The sequence below is a fragment of the Mus pahari genome, chromosome 3, assembly GCF_900095145.1.
Source record: "Mus pahari chromosome 3, PAHARI_EIJ_v1.1, whole genome shotgun sequence".
Taxonomy (NCBI): Eukaryota; Metazoa; Chordata; class Mammalia; order Rodentia; family Muridae; genus Mus; species Mus pahari.
Genome location: NC_034592.1, coordinates 49,062,478 through 49,084,793, shown reverse-complemented (window position 1 = coordinate 49,084,793; position 22,316 = coordinate 49,062,478). Strand labels below are relative to the sequence as shown.

At 40.2% G+C, this 22,316-nt stretch overlaps 2 protein-coding genes across 3 annotated transcripts in view; one reads left to right on the top strand and one right to left on the bottom strand.

The window, feature by feature from the left end:
• The window catches only part of Gca (grancalcin), a 49,306-nt gene extending 31,517 nt beyond the window's left edge, over window positions 1–17,789 (bottom strand). Inside the window, exons 1-2 of one of the 2 annotated variants that reach the window (XM_029536197.1) lie at window positions 17,691–17,789; window positions 17,420–17,496 (exon numbers count right to left, since the gene is read on the bottom strand). The gene's annotated coding sequence lies outside the window, so the exon portion shown is untranslated. Of the gene's footprint in view, window positions 1–7,600; window positions 7,759–17,419; window positions 17,497–17,690 lie in introns of both variants that reach the window. The other variant, XM_029536196.1, reaches the window with a different exon arrangement.
• The window catches only part of Ifih1 (interferon induced with helicase C domain 1), a 50,108-nt gene continuing 45,149 nt past the window's right edge, over window positions 17,358–22,316 (top strand). The window contains exon 1 of the mRNA XM_021193536.2: window positions 17,358–18,253. Coding sequence (XP_021049195.1) covers window positions 17,801–18,253 — 453 coding nt within the window. The 5' untranslated portion in view covers window positions 17,358–17,800. The remainder of the gene's footprint in view (window positions 18,254–22,316) is intronic.

The following is a 22,316-nucleotide window of genomic DNA, read 5'->3' as shown; positions in this document are numbered from 1 at the left end:
CACACACACACACACACACACACACACACACACACACAGAGGGGGGGGGAGGAGGGGTTTACTGCTGGTCATTTTGAATTTCCTGCACTGAAGATTGAAGAAGGAGTCATTTATTTTAGATGGGACCAAGTCAATCATAAATACTGGGATGATCAGGTCTGAGCATCTGTGAGAACAAAAATATACTATCTCAGGTATACTGTTGAGTTCGTAACATTTGGAGTGACAGTTTAGTTGGTAACATTACAGTGATACCTCTCAATAAACTATATATTCTCTTCAGATGCAGCACATATGAGAAGAAACAAAAAACTCTTATTTTTAAGGAGAGAGGACTACCCTAAAATGGCCCTAAAATGAAAATGAGCTGTTAATTTTATAGTAGAAATGAAAGTGATCTACAAAATTAATGACATTTTTGGCATCATTGCTCATTAAAGTAACCAATAAGGGAGACAGCACTATGACTTAATAGAGCATAGCCTATCATATATGTAAGCCTATCATATATGTAAAGTAATTCTGTGAGCCTTTAAATCTATGTAGCACTTGAGAGATTACACACACAGCAGCTCTGTCAGCCCAGCTTCTTTGGAAAGGTTCCAGCCTTAGTGGATAAAACAATAGAAATTTATTTCTCATTGTTCTGGAACCTGGAATTTTCAGATCAAGATGCTCTGGGGACAAAGATTTATGATGGATTGATCCTTGCTTACAGCAGCTGCTCTCTGTGTCCTGCAGGGGGAGGTGCTGATACTAAAGTCTGGTTCCCTAATTGGTTCTTCATTTGGTCAATAAAGGAGTCTGGGAGTCTAGGAGGAAGGGACAGGTGGGACTTCCAGGCCCCAGGAAGAAAAAAAAAAAAACCACAGGGAAAGAGGAGGGGCCTTTTCTGGGCAGGCTTTGGAAGGAGAGGCATGAAACAATGATGTAAGATTTCAAGAAAGCTAGCCTCCACCACTGAGGATAGCCAAGGAGGAGGCTGGCTGATAGAAACTAGTTAAGAAGTTTAGGGCAGGAGATTCTGTGCCCATTCATTGTGCTATCTGGTAAGTTCTAAATAATGCTGTCTGAGTGTTTTTCATCCCTGGAGCAAAGGAGAGAGGGGGGAGGGGGAAGAGAGAGGGGAGAAAGAGGGGAAGAGAGGGAAGAGAGAAGGGAGAGAGAGGAGACAGAAGAGAGGGGGAGTGGAGAGGAGAGATGGGGAAGGGGAGGGGAGAGGGGAGAGAGCAGAGAGAAACAGAGAGGAGAGAGGGGAGAGAGAGGGAGAGAGGAGACAGAGAGAGAGAGAGACAGAGAGAGACCAGGTTGATGATGGCAGCTTGGCGAAAGCTAAACCGGGTGAACAAGAGGACTCTGGGAACACCAGAGCATGGGCAGCAGCTCCAGGCTCACAGCTCCTAGGCAAGCAGGAAGTGAAGCTAGAGGCAACCCATCTCAGAGATAAGCAGAAAGGGACCAGAGCTCCTGGACAAAGCCTTGGCATGTTTTTAAAATTACATGCTACAGTGTCCTAACATCGTGCTTATTTGGTGAAAGAGAGTAGAGAGAGAATAAAAAACAGTCTATAAATCCCCTTCTTATAACAGCAGTAACCCAACAGGAGGACTGAACCCTCATTGTAACAACTAAATAATTACCCCTAAAGACTCAGTCTCCAAATACTATCACATTAGGGTGTAAGACGTAAATATATGAATTTAAAAGGGCATACGTTTAAATCTGTAGCATATAAAATCTGAAGGTTGAGGAAGAGGCCCTTAGTCATAATGTCTACTGTTAATTTGTCACCTCGGATGCACTATGCTATTTATTTATTTACATGTTGGTAAAGTGCATTCACATGGATTTCTTAAATATATATGTATATATGTATATATGTATATATATGTATGCATATATGTATGTATACGTACAATTATGCATACTTTCTCCAGAAATTAATTTGTATATTTTATGTACTGTTAGAAAATACAAACAACAGTGTAAAATGAAGCCACTCAGTTGCAATTTTATAATACTTTTACAGTGGCTCTTTTTCAGTGGTTAAATGAAGGTTATTGTCTACCATTGAAGATAGGGAAAAAAACAACAACAAAAAAAAAGAAGAAAAGAAAAGAAAAAAACCAAGTTCTATTTGCCATTTATAATACCAACCAGCCACTTGAAAAACTGACCTTTCTCGAGCTAAGCTTTCAACAACCGTTTCCAGCTTCTAATTCTAGTAATATTAAGTACTGTGTTGGCAGAAGCACAAACTTTAAACCAATTTAGCAAATCGTGCACATATGAGAAGTGTCAACAGGGCTCTTCACAAGACTTCTGAATACACACATCTTGCCTTAGTTATTTAGCCCTGTTAAGCAATTTGGATTCAATGCAAACTCTTGAGAAATATTGATCACAATATGTGTACACTACTAAGGCTCAGCATGAGTTATAACACCATAATTAGTAACCCTTGGAAAGCGATCTGCTGCTCGGCTAGACTGGAAACAGGGCTGTGGTAACTTTTAACTCCAAGTCCACACTTGGGAGAATAGATTGTACACAGATGCTGTTATGGTTTGTATGCTTGGCCCAGGGAGCGGCACTATTAGAAAGTATGGCCCTGTTTGAGTAAGTATGGCCTTGTTAGAGTAGGCGTGTCACTGTAGGTGTGGGCTTTAAGACCCTCATCCTTAAAGACCTTCAGATGAAGATGTAGAACTCTCAGCTCTGCCTATACCATGCCTGCCTGGACACTACTGTGTTCCTACTTTGATGATAATGCACTGAATCTCTGATCCTGTAAGTTTCCTCCACTTACAAAACTGAGTCAATAAAACCATCTACGCTAAACATTTTGTTTCCAATGTTTACTTATGATCATTTGTTATTAATTTGATTACACATAATTAAATAAGACCGTGCATCTATACAAAAACATTAAAAATAGTATCAGCAAAAAAAAAAAATGCTCTGATAAATAGATTATAGACTGGGTAAAAATCTTCAAGTACCATGCATGGATATGCGAAATAAGATCACTCCTACTTTATACAAGCATTAATGGGAATAGCCAGGAAGTAACAATGAATTCCAGTTCACCTATTAATATAGCATTCAGTACCCATTACAGCTTGCGTGCTTTATCATGTTTGACCTTTAGAACTGTCTTATGAAATGAGCAGTCCTAGTGACATTGTAGAGAGGAATTGGGATGTTAATAAGTGGCTTGCTGAGGAAGACACAGATCAGAACTGTTAACCAAAGGTTTGGCTTGGTTTTGTTTTAACAAGACATGGCCTGATTATTCCTCATGTGAAGAAAATGACAGCCCACAAAGCATATGAGGTTTCAGATAGCTAAGTGGAGTGTCCCATTCTTAGATCTTTTAAAGAGACTTAAAATATGATAATGGAGTGATAAGATACTTAATTGTTCAAATTACCCAAAGTTAAAATTTGAAACTAAGTAAAAAGAAAAAGAAAAAGAAAAAGAAAAAAAAACTAGGTTCTTCTCTTCATGAATGTAGGCTTATGTACTGATATAGCAAAGAAGCCAGGTGTAGAGCTGGTGCCAGGATCCTGAAGGGTAGCAATAAAATGGCAACCAACATACACTGAATTTAGTTTACCTTGGACATTTGCTTTGCTTTCTGGCCTCTAACCATAAGGCTAAGCTGCTATCCCTTCTACCAGAACAAAATCTATAGCAACCACATTAAGAGATTGTACTGAAGTTTTGATTACGAAGGTATTTACCAGAATAAGATACACAGTAAGAAATAGGACAATATCTTGCTCCAGGCATCATTAAACCACTTCCATCCTTGGGCTGAAGAGATAAGACAAGACCAAGATGCAGGTACTGAAACCTGAGTTACAGATTCTACATGAAGAGGGCACACTGACTGGCGACCTTCAGTTTCTCAACCTATAATGGACCTATGAACTATAGTTAAAGGTATACTCAAATCTTATTCTATTCCCTGACTCTGATCTTCGGTCAATGATTTGTAATCAGAAGCCAGGTGAATAAGAAATTCGTAGAAACAGCCAATCAGAGTCAGCTTCCTAGACACAAAACAATGGAAAGAATGACAGAGTAAACCTTCAGGGACAGCCAGACCTCATCAAATGCCAAAGAAAAACAACTTCTAAAATGCAACATGCTACCCCAGCTTATCAGCTCTTAAATTGCAGCCTCAACCCATGTGATTATTTTGGAAGGATGTAAGAAATGGGTGGAGAACCCAGATAAATTACAAAAGGTAAGTACTTATGGAGTATCGAGCTGTGCATCTGGTTGAGTTTTTTTTTGTTTTGTTTTTTAATGTATCCATCTGGTTTTAATTAAATATAAATACATGACTTGAGCAAACAGGTTATAAATTTGTGTGAGAGACAGAGTTGAGGGATATGAAGAGAGAGAGAGAGAGAGAGAGAGAGAGAGAGAGAGAGAGAGAGAGAATATGAATATGACTTCAACACTTATTTCAACCAACAAGATTACAGTAAAGACTTGGTTCATCCATTACATGGGAAGCTGTGAGTTCAGGAGAAACAGAGAAGGAAAGGGAAGAGAAAAAGATGTTACCTAGCAACAGAACATATATGTAAGAATATGCCCGTAAAGTGTCTAATAAAACAAAACAGGAATATCAGAAAGTACAATTATATGAAAAGAAGATACAAATGTGTGTTATAATGGGAAGATGTGAAAAAGATATATAAAGACAAGAAATATTAAATACTTATATGTCAATTTTCTATATAAACTATCTTTCTGAACATTATTTTAGATGAATCTTGGGTGAGTTAAGAAACAAAATGAAACCACTTTCTCAATGATATATTAGCCACACCACACAGAAAATAACTTGGTACCAATGCCTTGGTGGCTGTATTCTTTCTTTGCTGATTATTTTAGATCCTTCTCAATATTTATTTCATCATTTCACTTCCACTATGATGGCAAGAGAATGTGTCCATTGGTTTTCTCAGCAGTTCCTATACTAACTCTAGAAGGAACATTGCAATTACTTAAGAGACTTGGCCACTGAGCACAGGCTAAGTTGCTGGTATGAAACATTGGTGTGCATTACGCAACTTCCTTGAATCTAAGCTTCTCCTTTTGCAAAATGAGGATAACTGCTATCAGGAGACTAGCTAGTACCGCTCATGACAAAAATATCAGCTTGGTGTGCATAAACAAGCAAATTTAATAACTCATGTAAACCCAGTCACAACACTGGCTTCTGATTCGGGCTTTATTTGCCATAGCAGTGGTTGTCCCAAGATGAATATTACTTCAGATGTCCCTGCTGACTCCATTCAGTGGACAAGAGAGAGGGCCCTTCCCACAACCCTCTCTCAACTTTGGATTGAGCATCAGCCCACTGTCAAAAATTACTACAAGGAAATTCCATTCTTATCCCTCTGATTTTAACTGGATTCTGGTCCAAACCTCATTGGGACCAGAATATATAATTATCAGTATTGCTAAAGTGGGGAGGGGGGCATGTGGAAGAGCTTGAACCAACCAGTCTCCAGACCAGTGGTTCTTAACCATCCTAATGCTGTGACCCTTTAATACAGTTCCTTGAGTTGTGGTGACCTGCCAACCATGTCTATTGCTTACATATAACTGTAATTTTGCTACTGTTATGAATCCTAATGTGTTTCAAAGCCAATCCTGATGAAAGGGTCATTTGACACCAGAGAGATTGCGACCAACAGATTGAGAGCCATGGATCTAGACCTACAAATTCCTATTTTATGGGAAAGAGATCAATCATACAGAATAAATTGAAGGTAGGATAGGGGAAAAGGTTGTTTTGGCTAAGGAATTCTGGTGCAATTTCACCAAAACCATAAAAATAATTACTGAGGAGACAAAAAAAAATGACAGGCTCATTCATGATTAGACTTGGTAGTTGTGAAAACTGAAGAGATAATGTGTGGAAAGTTCTGGAAAAGAATATTTTTGTCTTCAATGACTATCACATGAAAGATACTTAAAATTCAGTCATTCAGTATTGGGTATGTCTCCTGCCAGACTGCACATTGTTACAGGTGACATAAGATTTGGAAAGAACATGTTGCACAGCCTTGTAGAACTGAGTTTTGCCAGGAATGGCATGTAAACAAAACTCCACCCCCATCCCAATCCCAATGAGATAGGTGATCAGCCTAGAGTAAAGTCCACGATTGCAGTCAAAACTAGTGTGGGGAAAGATACAGCGGCTTAGCCCATCCTAAAATAATCCTGTCCTTAAAGCATCCTTAGTACCTACCATCCGGCCCCTTACATTCAAGTGCCTTTCTTCTGACTCTGTAGCAGCAGGACCTGAGGCCTGAGCAGCTTCATTTAGCTGTTCTTTTCCAAGCCTGGGCAGAGCACTGGCAGTGGGGGTCGTGAGAAGGTTACACCGGCTTTTATAAAAATAACCCTTTAAATCATAACCATGGCTTTAAATCCTATTGGGAAACATAAATTACCTGCTTTTCCTATTAGTTGTTTGAATATAATCTATACTATGTACAGTTAGCTTTGCTTAATCCCATTCAATGTCTCTAAAATGTGATAATGAAGCCCCACAAGGTGGCAGCAGAGGAGTCCTCATCTCTGAGAAGCAGTCTGCAAGGCCGATGAAGACAGTTAAGTGTCCTCACTCACTGAGAAAGGCTGGACCGACCAGGCAATGTCTAAGAGTTGATGTTGGTGGTTTTGTGTCTGCCAGCTTGGAGATACCTGGTTGTGGAGGGTCTGGGAACATTTGAATTCATTGTGTGAGATAAATTTCAGGCTTTTCCCCTCTGGTTCATTGCATTCATTCCACAAAATTAATGCAAAGTAAATACTCTTGATTACTAGTGAGCCCGAATGCAGTACATTTATATGCACATACACAGACTATTCATAAAGGAGACAGAACCTTCCTGAAGCCTGCCCAGATCCCACTCACAGTCCACACCTAAGGCCTTATTTACTGTTGTCTGTTGAAGTCATAGATCTATTATCTTCAAGTATTTCTAAATAAATAATTTGATAACATAAAATAATTTGCATCACCATGTTATTGAAAGGGGGGAATGGTCACATAGTATAAACATGCCCTGAGACTGTTTTTGCTGATTTTGTGGTAATAAATAACTAAAATGAAATCATCCGTTCTAAATAAATTTTGAACATTTGAACAAGATGTGAAGATCAAGAAAGACTATGCAAGATCTGAGAGATATACTTGCAACATGAATACCCAATGCATTGCTAGTTCAAAATTTTGGAGAAAACTTTGAAACGAAACCCATCTTAAAAATGTCTGGATCCCTCCGTGGGCTTGGGTCCTTTCCCTCACTTAATCTAGTGGCATACAGCCTCAGTAACCAGCAGCTTCCTGACACTTGATTCTGTGAGGCACCCATAGATAAAAGCAGCTGACTAGCCAACCTCACCTTGCTACACTGAAGAACATAAATTTATTAAGTGTGAGCTCATCTAAAAATTCATTTTTACAAGAGTCCTCTATTTTGTCTTTCATTCGGAATTTGAAAACACTTTCCCAAAACCATATAATCTGAACGTGTAACACAGAAAAAAAAAAAAAAGTGACCTGTTCTCTTTGGAGGAGGTGTGAGTCTCGGAGCTTCACCCACTGAGGCATATCTGAATCTCGTTGGTTGGAATATTGGTCACCTCAGGTGCAATAAGCAGGCAACAAAATGGCTGTTCCTTGTATCCTTCGGGAAGTTCAACTTCCTGATAATATCGCTAAAAGTATAACAAAATTAGTTATAAAACCATAAGACATTTAATTAACTATAAATAAGGCATGTTTTTGAATAGCAGATGAGTTGCTCATTGTTCCTTCCCTTTGCTGAGCCAGTAGATTGAGGAAACGAAGATCCGGAAATGACATCAGCAAGTCCTCTTCCGTAACAGGTCAGAGCAGGTCGCTAACTCCTGCAACTTTCTCTTCCACTTCTAAACATTACGTAGCTTTTGTCAGTTGAATTCATATGTGATTTAATCTTCCCAAATGCCAGGTAGGAGTGTATGCTCTAAAGTATCCCAGATGTGACTGTTATTAAGTTAGGCATTTTATGTCCTATATAAAGGATTTATTTATCCTAAGGAAATGCGTGGTGATGCCTAATTCAGTTGGTTTGGCAGATGAAGGCTTCAAGCTACAACCTGTTCATTAACAAATTAGCGAAAATATAAGCCATTTAAATCATGTTCATCAAAATTAATTATACATAATTCAGAAACACGTCTGAAATGCCCAATCCAGTTTTCCAAATCATAGCGGCTAGGCAAAGACAATGAGATGCAGAAAAGACTGTAGAATGCATGCACATGCAGTTCGTCTCAGCCTTTTGGTGTTCTTATTTGTTTTGTTTTGTTGACACAGAGTTTCTCTGTGTAGTCCTGGAACTCGATCTGCTGACCAAGGTGACCTTGAACTCAGAGATTCACTGGCCTCTGTCAAGTGCTGTGATTAAAGGTACACACCACAATGCCTGTCTAGTTGGTGTTTTTTTTTTTTTTTTTTTTTAATGTAAGACTAGGACATCCAAGATGGAGCTGGAAGACAGTTCTGAAGAAGCCCCAGTCTCATCTTCCTTATGGTGTTTTGAGACTTTGTGTTCATGTGGTAGATAGACCTGAAGGAGAAAAGAGACTGAGCTTACCCTAAACCCTGTGATAAATGATTAACCCCATTTTATACCCCACTTACTTCTTCATGTAGTTTCACAGGACTTTTTTTAAAAAAAAAATATTGGTGAGGATTTAAGTATTCAAACCATAGCTAATACACATCATTTATTAACTTCCTTTTGTGGATTCAACACTTGCTAACATTTATCAGCAACCCCCAATCAATGTGGGGAGGTGACAGCCAGCCCTAATCTGACAGCTCTGTTTCTGCCTGCCCAGAAAAGGACTATTCTTTCCCAGTTATTAAAGTGCTCAGACCTGAGCAATAATTTACACAGGCCCCTGTGATGACTAAAGACACTTACTGTGGAACCAGGCATCCCTTATGGGCCTATGACCTTTAGCTCTGGAATGCCTGGGAAATCCTAGGGGCCTGCAGGTGAGATAAGACTAAGAGAATGGGATGTGTGGTTGTAGTAACAGCAGCCTTTGCTTCTATAAAACTTGCTTATAGCTGTGTGTATTCTGTGAATAGTTGTAATGTAGACCTTTCTAATATCTGATTTAAAACGTCGCCTTCCCCACTCTTCCCCACCATATGCTGTCTGGCTCTAAGGCTATTCTAATTCCTAAGCATCAAGAATAAATTAATTTAATATAAATTTGAATTGGGCCTAAATCTTTGGTTTCTCTCAGTGGATTTGAATGCTACAACACCAGTGCTCACAACACTTGCTTATGCATCCAACAATATGTGCCTCCATGGGACATTTGAGCCACGCCAACCAGATAACCCATCTGAGGTTAAACATCTGTGTCCATCAACATGACCAAAAAGCAACTTAAAAGAAATGGGATTTACTATTGGCTAACTATAGAAAGGAATCCCATCGTTGAAGGTAAGGCAGGAAGGTGGGAGGAGGTTGGTACCAGTTAAGAAGCCACGAATGGGAAGAACATGGATTAGCTGGCTTGCTCCCTCTACTTTTGTGGTCTACATGGGGCTCCAGGTCCTGTGGTGCCTACATTCAGGGCCATCTTTGCTCCCTTTGGACACCCAAATGTGTACCTTATTAATGATCTTTGTATTTGTTATCTCAACACCATTGGTGACTGAAATTGCCCTGTGTGTATCTCAGCATCTGTATGTGCTTATTGTGCTTTTCCTTTGACTCTTTTTCCCCATCTGATATATTTTATTGTATTGTATTTTAATTTTTAGTTGCTTGCTTGTTTTCTAATGAGAGATAACGTATGGATTGGATGGGTGGAGAAGTGGGGAGGATCTTGAGTTGGGGGTGGGGGGACTGTGACCACATTATATTGTAAAAAAATAAAAATAAATAAAAGCTCTAATTTCAATTTAAAAAAAAAAGAAATTACCCAACATACAGTACGAAGTTGTACTTCTATGTGTTGGCCTTTGTGCTACATAAACAAGGATTTTTTTTTGTAGCCCATTTAGTGCTACATTTTGCACATTTTTGTGCTGTGTTGATGATCCTACTATTTGGAATGGTGCGCACACATACAAATGAGAGCTGACGCCTGTTCCTAAGCACTGGGTGCTGGTTATGAATGATTCAATGTTTAGAAGTCAACATTCCATATTTAATACAATACCTGTAGAAAGAAAAACATACAAACCAAAGTACTGTCCTTACTAATTTGATGAAAAATGTGACCAGAAGGCCAAAGGAATGTGAGATTTCATGATCTTGCATTTCTCCCTAGCATAATGGTATTTCAGAATCCACAATGTTCTGCTTGCAGTAACCGTGCAGAACTACCTATTTTGTTTTGTCTTTTTTTTTTTTTTTAAATGAGCATCCGTAGCTAGGGAAAGTGCTTGCTGAGCCCTGGGCATGGTGACATACATATATAATCCTAGCACTGAAGAAGCTGAAATGAGCCGTTCTCTGGGCTCGGCTAGCCAGGTCTAACCTGGCAAAATCTGTAAGTTCCAACAAAAAATAAGAGATCCTGCCTCAAAACAAGTAGCAGAAGCAAGGTGGAGAGAGAGTCCTGAGAAATGACAATCTGAACTTGACCTCTGGCCTCCACACATGGGCACGTACCTCCCCTCTCCCCATATACATATAGAAATGCCAGCTATGTCATTAATTCACCCCGAGAGCTTCTAATCTCAGGGGTTCACCTCTGCCTGCAGAATGAACTCACAAATGGAACTGGCAGGAACACACGGAAATTCCAGTCATGAAGAATGCAAGAGGTAATTGTGAATATCTGTTCACAAAAGCTCAATCTGAAGATAGGCTGAGGAACAACTTCCACATCCGGATAGTGCCCTGGCTCACTGTGTCACCCCAGAGGGAACTGAATGGACCATATCAGTGTTCGCTGTTGGGTATTTTCCTTAAAGATAGTCTGATGTCCAGATATGTGAAACACATGGAAACAGATTTCTAATGTTCTTTGGATTCTTCCTTTTATTTTAGCATTCAAGTAAGGTGCTTCAATCCTATTCAACCTGTCTTCCTATTAAAAATCAGCCAGGCTAGCTGGCCTATAAACCCTGTGATTATTCATCTGTCTCATCTGTCCCAGCACGGGGCTGACAGGTACACCCTGAAAAACCTGGCATCTTAAATGACTTCAAAAGGATCTGTACTCAGTTCTTCACGTTTACATAGCAAGCATTTACCAACCCGAGCCCTAGTTCCCAAATAAGTTTTTGAGTGTTCTTCATATATAATATACTGATATTTAAATACTTTATTTCCTTCTACTTCTTTTTCTTGTTTTTGCTGCTGGTGGGTTTTTGTTTGTTTGTTTGGTTGGTTGGTTGGTTTGGTTTTTCAAGACAGGGTTTCTCTATGTAACCTTAGCTGTCTTGGAACTCACTCTGTAGACTAGGCTGGCCTCAAACTCATAGAGATCCTCCTACCTCTGCCTTTGCTGGAATCAGAAAGTATGCACCACCACCACCCAGGGCTTTTTCTTTTTAAATATCAGTTTAACATTATGAATTAGGAAGTAAGCATTTTGGATTGGTGTATCTAAACATTATATTTTAGTAGCTCATTCTATAGTCCTCTTACTTTAAAGACTTTGACAATAGTAGTGAATAAGAATGCTATTCTTGGTACAGGTGGTACAGGGTAAATAGGAAGCAATAGTAAATGTTACTTCTCAATCAATGAATTCAGGTTAGAACATCTCACCCTGCTGTGTCATTGGATAAACGTCAGTAAGGATTACAGAGTAAATCAATGGCAATCTAACTACATTTGGCAGTAGTTCACTCTTGAGAAATACTTATATAATTTTTTACATTATTTTCTTTTATTTTTTTATATGTGTGTTTTGCCCGCATGTGTATAAGCATGTCTGGTACTCATGAATGTCAGAAGAGAGCGTCAGATCTTCCAGAACTTCTGTCTGGGTGCTGGAACCAAACTTATATCCCATGAAAGTACAGAGTTCTTTAGTACTGAACCATCGCCTACCAAGCATTTTCTTTAAAATAGAACAATCTAAGCAATTGAAGCACAGCTACTATTTAATAGAAACATACAACAGGAACAGCTTTCAGAGGTACTGAAAGCTGTAGTGGACACATTTGAAAAGTGAGTCCTTGGAACAAGACCATTGGCATGTGATTCCTTTGCCAGAAATGTTTTCTAGAAAACTTTTTATATGTGCACACCATGAACCAGAAGTTTAATTGCATGGGTAGAATAATTAAGTAATGAGTATCAAGTTCTAATAAACTTAGCTAGAATTTCTTTTTGTCTTCTAGGGCTTGTGGTGGCTGGTTTTCTGTTAACTGGACATAAGCTAGCGTCATTTGAGAGAAGGGAACCTCAACTGAGAAAATGCTTTCAGAAGAGCAGGCTGTAAGCAGGTAAGCCTGTAAAGTCTTTTCTGAATTGGCGATTGATGTGGGAGGTACTACCCCTGGGTTCTATAAGAAATCTGACTGAGTCTTCACTAGGGTTACCCTTGAGCTTCCAAGGTACACACTACACACACACACACACACACACACACACACACACACACACACACACACACACCAAATGCTCCTAACTCCAGTTGACTTCCCCAGTATTAGACATGGAGCCTGAACTGCCCATCCTCTGTAACCAGGCAAGACCTCAAACAGTGGGGTCGGTACACCAACCCAACCACAAAACCTCCTACCTACAGTTTGTCATGTCTGCAGGATATGCTGGAACTGGAGCCTAGCATTATCAGGGAGACCAGAAAGATTTCATCCAGCAACAGATGGAAGCAGATGCAGAGACCCACAGACTAATATTAGGCAGAGCTTGGGGAGTACTGGTGGAGGAAGGGAGGAAAGATTGGAGGCATCAGAGGGGTTAAGGAGACCATGGGAAGAAGACCCACAGAATCAACTGACTTACTCAAGTGGACTCACAGGGACCAGGGAGCCTGTATAGGTCTGACCTAGGTTCTCTGCATATATGTTATGGTTGTGTAGCTCTGTGTTTTTCTGTGATTCCCCAAGAGTGGGAGTAGGAGCTGAGTCTTGCCTCCCTTTGAGATTCAATTTCCCCTACTGGGTTTCTCAGTCTAACTGGGATGTGAGAAACCATGCCCAGTCTTATTGTAACTTATGTTTTATTTGGTTAATGTCCCTGGGAGGCCTGCTCCTTTCTGAGGGGAGTTGGAGGGGTGGTGTATCTGAGAGAAAGGGGAGGTGGGGGGAACAAGGAGACACTGGAGTGAGGGGAAGGAGGGAAACTGTAGTTGGGATGAATATATGAGAGAAGAATAAATAAAAAGGAAAATTATCCAGAAAGAAAGAAAAGAAAGAAAGGAAAGAAAGAGAGATAAAAGAGAGAAAGAAGAAAGAAAGAAACAAAGAAGAAAGCAAGAAAAAAGAAAGGAAAAGAATAGAGAGGAGAGGAGAGGAGAGGAGAGGAGAGGAGAGGAGAAAGGACAAAGGAAGAAAAATAAAGTAGACAAAGTAAAACATGAGAAAGAAGCCAGTAAGAAGCATTCCTCCATGGCCTCTGCGTCAGCTCCTCCCTTCAGGTTCCTGCCCTGTCTGTTCTTCAGTCAGTCAAGCTGCCTTTGCCCATGGTGTTTTATCACAGCATTAGAAACCCACACTTTGACAAAGCTATTAATCTTTTGGGGAATTTAAAGACACAACAGTATCCCTTTAATGAACACTCTTACTGAGGCAGCCTATGAGAGTTATACACAAAGGGATCCTAGCTAAATCTCAATTAAATGGCTGTGTGTTAACAACCTCCTTCATAGGCTCTATTGCTGGAGAATCGAGTGATTACTGGGTATAGGAACATTCCAGACCTGTCAGTAAGCATAGATAGAACCTTAGAATGACCTCACAACATGGCACTGGTGCCCCTCATATTACTGATATGCCATTTACACAGGAATTAGGAAGACAATGGTAAGATGTGAGTTCAGGCACCCTAAAGTCAGTTGTCACACACAATGACTCCATACTGCTTGGCTAAGATTGAGTAACATTTAACTTAGATATAGTGGGTTCTTTCTTTAATAAACCAATATAAAGATGGGTGTACTAAGGATTTGCTTATAAAACTAGATTTCATGTTATTTTCTTTAAATAAAATAAAGAGACAACAATTTAAAAATTTACTGTTTTATGTGGCTACTACATTGTATGGCAGCTATGACCATCTCCACTTCTTTGTTACATTGATTGATTGATTGATCCATTTTGTGTGTGTGTGTGTGTGTGTGTGTGTGTGTGTGTGAGAGAGAGAGAGAGAGAGAGAGAGAGAGAGAGAGAGAGAGAGAGAGATGGTTAGGAAGATGCTGTGCCAGAGGACAAGTTGTAAGAAGTGGCTATCTTCTTCGGCCATTTGGATCCAAGGTCAAATTTGGGCTGTCAGGCTTGGTGGCATGAGCCATCACTGGCTGATTCATCTTGACCCCCTCCCCTCCTTTGCTACTTCAATGTTAAAAATTATAATGAAAACTTAGAAATCATGGAAATCTACATTCTAGCATTTTCCTGTGTTACCATTTAGACAAGATGCTTAAGAGTGACTTGAAACCATTGAGGGCTGAAATGGATCATTTGGGGATTTTCAAAGTCATAGGCATTTCTGGGTAAGGAGAGAGGAAACACGGATCAGAGGAGAAAAGAAAAAGAAACTTAACACTGAGCAGAGAGGAGTGGCAAAGGAAGTGAAAGCAGTTAAATGCTAAAAGGAAAGGCTGTGAGCAAGACAGTGCAGAAGACACATCCTCATGGAAAACAACGAGTGGAGAAAGTATTCAGTGCGTGCGCGCGCGCGCGCGCGCGCGCGTGTGTGTGTGTGTGTGTGTGTGTGTGTGTGTGTGTGTGAGTGCGGGCGCGCGTGCCCGTCCATGTCACAGTGACTATGTAGACATCTGAACATTTGCAAGAGTCAGTTCTCTCCTTCAACCATGCCTTTAATCACTGAGCTATCTCACTGGTCCAAGAAGATAATTGTTGAGAGATTGAAAATGGAGTTCTATCTCTTTACCATCTTTTTCCTTGAAGGGATCCTATCAAAATTGTGATAGAGTCTTAGAAAAAGAGGTTCCTTTCTATTGTCCCTCTGATACCACAATCAATCTTCAACTAGCTAGTGACTTTCATTTGATTATATATATATATATATATATATATATATATATATGATCATATATATATATCAAATACACACACACACACACACACACACATATATATATATATATATATATATATATATATATATAACTTTTATGAATATCATGGGATACTGGTAAAGACACCTACATAGGAAATTAAACCAACCCGTGACACAATGCTGCACCATCACCCTCATATTAGCTTTTTTTCATAGCAGTTATCCTGATCTGGCATACCAGATGTTTAACAAGTATTATTATTATTATTATTATTATTATTATTATTATTATTATTATTTGTCTTCATTCTCCTTTTGTATGTGGGCTCAAAAAATGTAGGAAATTTGTGTTACTAACACTATTTAGAAAAAAATGGCCATCGAGTGATACTTGGTAACTATTTGATGTGCTGAATGAATGCTATCATTTTAATCTCTCTCTCTCTCTCTCTCTCTCTCTCTCTCTCTCTCTCTCTCTCTCTCCCCCCTCTCACACACAACACACACACACACACACACACACACACATATCCAACCAGCAATCACTTCTGGATCTTCAGTGTTTGAAACTAAGAGAAGATGAGAAAATGCCCAGACTAAAATGATTTTTGATGTATTGGGTATTTCTGCTGTACCATATGAAATAAAATCTATAGGCAGCTGGGAAAACCTGATAATACATTTCGGTAATATCTCGAAAAGATACCTTTTGCAGATTCAATAACTAAAATGAATTCTAACTGGACACGAAGTCAGTACTCAAAATTAAATAAATAATGAAATACTAGGGTTTTATGAGGAAACAGAAGGGGAAAGCCTGCAAGGCCAGGTATGCTTCCAATCACTTGGGCGACTTCACCTGTGTGACAAAACTCCTGCCTCTGTGTTGAGCCCAGAGCGCCCATTCCGGGCAGGAATCAGCATGACTTGGTACTCATAAAACAGTTTAGAACTTGCAGCTTACAGTCGTTTAGAGTGGATCTCAGCTGTGTAATCGTAACCAGAGACTAACACGAGGGTGTGGCATGAAGTGCTGCTCTGGTTATTCTGCAGGCTGTCACAAGGCTCATGAAAATCTTGCAGCTCTCCTATTGTTTTCAAAGAATCCCCAGGCTTCCCTGGCCTCCCCAGATTTCAGTGAATATCTCCTCTAAAAGATTAAGTTTTCTAAACGTGAGTATCTGATAGCTTCTAGTTTTCATATGATTCTGGACCAGGAAGTTCTTTTCAAAGTGTTAATGTTCCTCCATAGCTGGTGGTCTAGTTGCCTGCCTGGTGGACAGCAACCTACAGACTCTCTTTTCTGCTGTTTCTGTACTGAAACAAAACTGCTGGCTTTATTTCTCACTCTGAATGCCTCTTTTCTCCCTCCCATGACATAGACAAATGTTAATGTTTACTACAAGGCGGTGCATTAGTTGATAATTAAGTTACTAGATGCTTTAGCCAAAACGAGTTGTACTCAGTCCAAGAAAAGAATGGCAGCTGTATAAAAATTAAGTTGTTGAGGGTTTTGTATTGTTGTTTTTTTGTTTTGTTTTGTTTTGTTTTTTTGTAAGAGAATTGTCTACTAGAGAATACGGGGACCTTACATAGGAAGCCTTCAGTCTTGGCTTCCACCTAAACTCATTTGGTGGCTAGAGTCAGCATGCATCTGTCATTGGGCAGGCCCAGGTCAAAGCTGAATAAATATTATACCTCCAAACAAAGCGTGAGAAAATAAAGCTTTTTAGGACTGTTCACTTTTTCAGACTTATGCCCCAGTTCTTGGGACCCCACTGGATGTGAAGTTTATGGTAGGATGGATGCAGAAACGCCCCCTAGTGGTCTGGAACCTCTCTTTGTCTGGCCCACCCCCACCCCCTACCCCTCGATCCCCACAAATGAGAATAACTCAATTTTTACATCAAGGTTTAGAGCAATTCGTCCTTTCCCCACCAGACCTTCCTTGCCCGCTCCCTATTCTCCCTATTAACTGACAAGTAAGTCAGGTCTTCTAAGCGGCACCCAGCGGTGAAGACAAAATTATCCTTAAATAGAATAGTGCAGAGCACCGCTTGCTCTCTCAACACGAGGAAGAATTCGCTTTCCCTTCCTGTTTCCCACTTTACCACCACGGAGTCCTTCACCAAAGTCCTCACCTAACCCGCCGCGTCCACGGGCCTTCTCCACCCGCACGAAACTAATTCTCTGGCCCGGAAGTTGACGTTAGGAAAGTCTGGAGAAGAGAATCGAAACAGAAACCGATCTGTGGGTGGAAGGCAATACTTAAAGCTCCCTGCGAGGGTGAACGTCCCAGCGGTGGCAGAGCGAGAGCAGTCCCGGATCTGTGCCCACCAGCTGCAGCGCGTTCCTGGCTCGTCTGCCCCTTGCCGGGTGCCACCGATTGATCCGGTGGTGCTCGGAGCCTACCTGGTACCTGTGGCTCTCAGGAAGCTTAGGCGGGGACCCATTCACTGCCACCTGAGGATCGTCCGCCCGCCCTCCCGGGAGACTCCAGTCCCATTCCCTGAGACCCCACGATGTCGATTGTCTGTTCTGCAGAGGACAGCTTCAGGAATCTCATCTCATTCTTCAGGCCCAGGCTGAAAATGTACATTCAGGTGGAGCCGGTGCTGGACTACCTCGACTTTCTGTCTGCAGAAACCAAAGAGCAGATCCGTACAAAGGTCACCGCCTGTGGTAACACCAGCGCGGCAGAACTGCTGCTGAACACCTTGGAGCAGGGACAGTGGCCACTGGGATGGACACAGACGTTCGTGGTAGCCCTGGAGCACAGTGGCAGCCCACTAGCCGCACGCTATGTCAAACCTACACTCATTGATCTGCCCTCTCCTTCATCTGAGACTGCCCATGATGAGTGTCTCCACTTGCTGACCCTCCTCCAGCCAACTTTGGTGGACAAGCTTCTGATTAAAGATGTCTTGGACACTTGCTTCGAGAAGGGACTGTTGACAGTCGAGGACAGAAATCGGGTAGGTGTCACTATTGACGGAAATGGGTTTCTGGAAGATTTCATGAAGCAGGGTCGCTTGTACATTTCTCCCTAGAAGGCGGCTTTTGACTTCTCAGCGCAATCTCCCCATCTTGTATAATTGTTCAAAATAACCCACAGAGAGTCCATTTAACAGATGAGAAAACCAAGGTAAGTTAAACAATTCACTCTTGGTCTCCAAGGAAGAACAGAAGCGGCCTTGCCATCATTATGATTAATCAATTCCAGGTGATACTGAATTTTATGATTTAGTTTACATATCCCTCAGAATGTCAGTCAGTAAGCTATGGCCCACCCGCTGCATCTAGCCTTCTATTCCTATTTTAAGAACCAGAAACTAAGAATGGTCTTTAGCTGTCTGATTTTTCAATTGTATGTGTTGATAAAGTTTTATTGGAATTCTCTTCCTTATTGCTTATTATATACTTTTTCATAGTTGCCTTTTCATGGTTGGGTGTGGGTAATATGGCCTATAAGGCTAAAATATTTATTACCGGGTTCCCAATGTCCCCCTTCCCATGTCTTATAGTTTGTAGAGCTTTGTAAGTTTTGGTCAGATGAGAAATTGGGTCTTGTTTTTCTCTTTTTGATCAATTTTCATATTGTCTAGAATTCAAGTTCAGACATAGTCCTCTGACAAATGCCACCACTCTCAGTTTTTCACACTATTGAAGGAGCAGGTGACCCTTTTGGAGTATCATTTGTATGGGTCAGTTTACCTGGGGACTTAACATAATGCTCGTAGTTTGTAAAGACTAAAGATTTACCACGTTCTGTGTAAACACTGAACTCTTTGCATCTAGCTTACCCAGTGTTTAAGGTTGAAAGTCTTGTTTGGGAGCTGGAGAGATGTCTCTGTGATCAGTAGCAAGTGCTGTTCTTGAAGTGGTTGGAGAATCAGTTCCCCAGGAATCCTGTCAGGTGTCACACAACTGTCTATAAATTCATGAAATCAGTGGAGATTTTGATACCTATGTCTTCCACCCACACCACAGCCACGTGCACATCCTCTACTGCCCCAACACATAGACACACAATTAAAATAAAATTAAATGCAATCTAAAGTCTTTTTTGAAAAACATGTGGACAAATAACTCGTTAATGTAAGTCAAAAGCTTCATCGTAGTTTACTACAATTTTGACAGTTTCTTCTGTTTGATTCATTGGCTGTATCTTTAGTGTAGACTCTTGGCATCAGACTGATTGGCTATATATGATGTGACTTGGCCTTTAGTTATTAATATCAACCGTACTTCATAGACTTATCAGCACCTAAGCCTATTCAGAGACAAGTCATGCATCGCATTTGGATGTCCAGTCTCTCCAACAAGTAAATGACTTTGCACTGCTGTCAGCCGAGTTTATATCATTCCTTGTATTGAGAACCGGCTAGAGCGCATTATAGTGGTCCAGCTGGATATGACAAATGTGTACATCACTGTGGCAGAGTCGTAATTTGGAAGAAAGTATGCAGCCTCCGAGCCAGCTGGAGAAGGAAGATGGCATTTCCAGCCACAGTAGCTGTTAGGGAGTCCAGAAGCAACAGAGTCCAGTCACACCACAAAGCTGTTTATGTTTGCTGGTATGATGTCCCGAATGCCAGAGAAGCAGCACTTCCCCATATTTACTCTAAATACGTCTGCCTATCTGCATCACTTTTGTCTTGCCTGGGTTGAATTTCTGCCAGCTACATTTTATCCAAGTTCTTGATTCTGGCAAGCTCGGAGGCAGCTAGCAGTAATGCAAGGGATTTGACACGGAGAAGATGGATGGGAGAGGACTTTTGTGTACTGGCAGCAGTGAAGCAAAAACAACCGAACTTTCTCCCAGCTTCACATTTCTAAGGAATCCCTGAGAGAAGGAAGAGCCACTGATTGGAAGCCAGGGGGCAGTGGTGAGGCCCCAGGAGTCTGTCACTATTTCCTCGTGCATTGTTTTAAGTGAGCAGCTCTGTGTGTAATCCAGAAGCACAATGGAATGGTGGTGGTATGTTTGGAGGAATCTACAGGACTCATCGAGTGTTTAACTCACAACAACAAAGTGGCATGGCACAACTATAAGAATTTAGAATAGTAAGGACAATTTAAATAATAGTAATAATAATAATAATAATAATAATAATAATAATAATAAAGGTTCTCCTTTGCATTTTGCTGTATGTGAGATTTGGTTCCATGATCCTAAGTTTCCCTGGAAAAAATGAATAACACAATAATTTCTAAGCTCACATCAATACTAATTACGAAATGTTAAAGAAAAAGTTTCATAAATAATGTTCTTTCGATATGAAGATTATATGGACTTTAATTATCACACACCTTGCTTTGTAATTTAGGGGTAGAGTTTCAAGGACTTGGTAAATCTCCCACATAAAAGCCCATTTCTTAATGTCCTTGGATTAAATTGATTTGAAAGAGAAGCTGCCTGTCAGCTTTTGAGTGCCTAGAACCCAGGCAGTGCTAGTCTTTTCATCATTTGATTGGTGTTTGAATTTATTGGAAAAAAGAAGAAGAAAGAAAAGAAAAGAAAAGAAAAGAAAGAAAGAAAGAAAGAAAGAAAGAAAGAAAGGAAGGAAGGAAGTTGAGTTGAAGACATGATGAGCTGAATTGCCTTGCCAATGCTGGGAAAGAAATGACTGGTGGGTATTAAATTCCCAAATTTGAAATTTGTTATCTTCAAACAGACATTAAAGTTAAACTTCACTTAATTAATTAATCAGGGCTTCTAAAAATGCATTATTATTATTATTATTATTATTATTATTATTATTATTATTATTAACCTGAATTAGCCTTTGCCAAAGGCCGAGAAGCTATCTTGTAGACGTTTTCTACTTGATTAGTTATTTTATTTTTTTGCTTCTTACCCACATCTGTCAGCACTAGCTGACCCCCGGAGGATTTAATAATAAGAACCCCAAGAACATATTTGACTTATTTATTCATTCTTTCAGAAGGAACGATTTGAGTGACATCTTCACCATGCTCATGTGAGAAGACAAGAGAAAAACGCAGACACTGTGTGCCTAAAGTTTTTGTTATAGTGTTGAACAGCGTTCAGTCTTCCTAGTTTAAGACTGTCTGCAGCATTAGTGAGTCTACAAGCTAGACTCGAACATTACAAGGGTCATTTTACAGGTAATCAAAAAAGAATTATCTCTCACAGTAACGGAATTTCCTATATTGCCCAATATTTCCAGGATACTTAGTGCCAACTTGGGCGTATCCATCAACAGGGAATCACAGGGATCTCTGAGACAAAGGTGCTAACACTTCAATAGTACAGTAATATCCACCTGGACAGCTATGGAGCGAGAGAGAACTGTTCTAGCCCTGGATGACATCACTGAACACCTGTAGTCTTGGAGGTCATATACGCTTCATTTACATAGAGAACTAAGATACCTTGAGATCCCAGATAGACACTGAGTATCGCCCTTCTGGTATGAAATTGAATCTCCAAGAAAGTTTTTCCTTCACATATTGTGTTATTAGGCAAATTAGGATGGGCAGGGATTATTGGGCCCAAAAAGTAAAAAGGTATGAATAAGATGTTGGCAATACTGACAATGCACTTGGTAAAATAGGAACAAATTCTTTGCTGAGGAAACAAATTTTGCTTCCTAATTTTCTGTTCTCTAAGTTGAACTCTGATGGATTTAAGGGAAAACTTTTGTTCTAAACTGTACAATTGTTGTGGAAATCCAGTACTTTATGAAAATAGTGTTGCTTTTCTCATTGATCTCTGTTGAAGAGGAAAAGAATACCAAATTTAGAATATTCAAGAAGTGAACTGTCCTACCCACAAATTCACCCATGCTTTTTATTCCATAAATTAGTTTCTATGGTATACTGGCTAATTTTGTGTCAACTTGACACAGCTGGAGTTATCACAGAGAAAGGAGCTTTAGTTGAGGAAATGCCTACATGAGATCCAGCTGTAAGGTATTTTCTCAATTAGTGATCAAGGGGGGTGGGCCCCTTATGGGTGGTGCCATCTCTGGGCTGGTAGTCTTGGGTTCTATAAGAGAGCAGGCTGAGCAA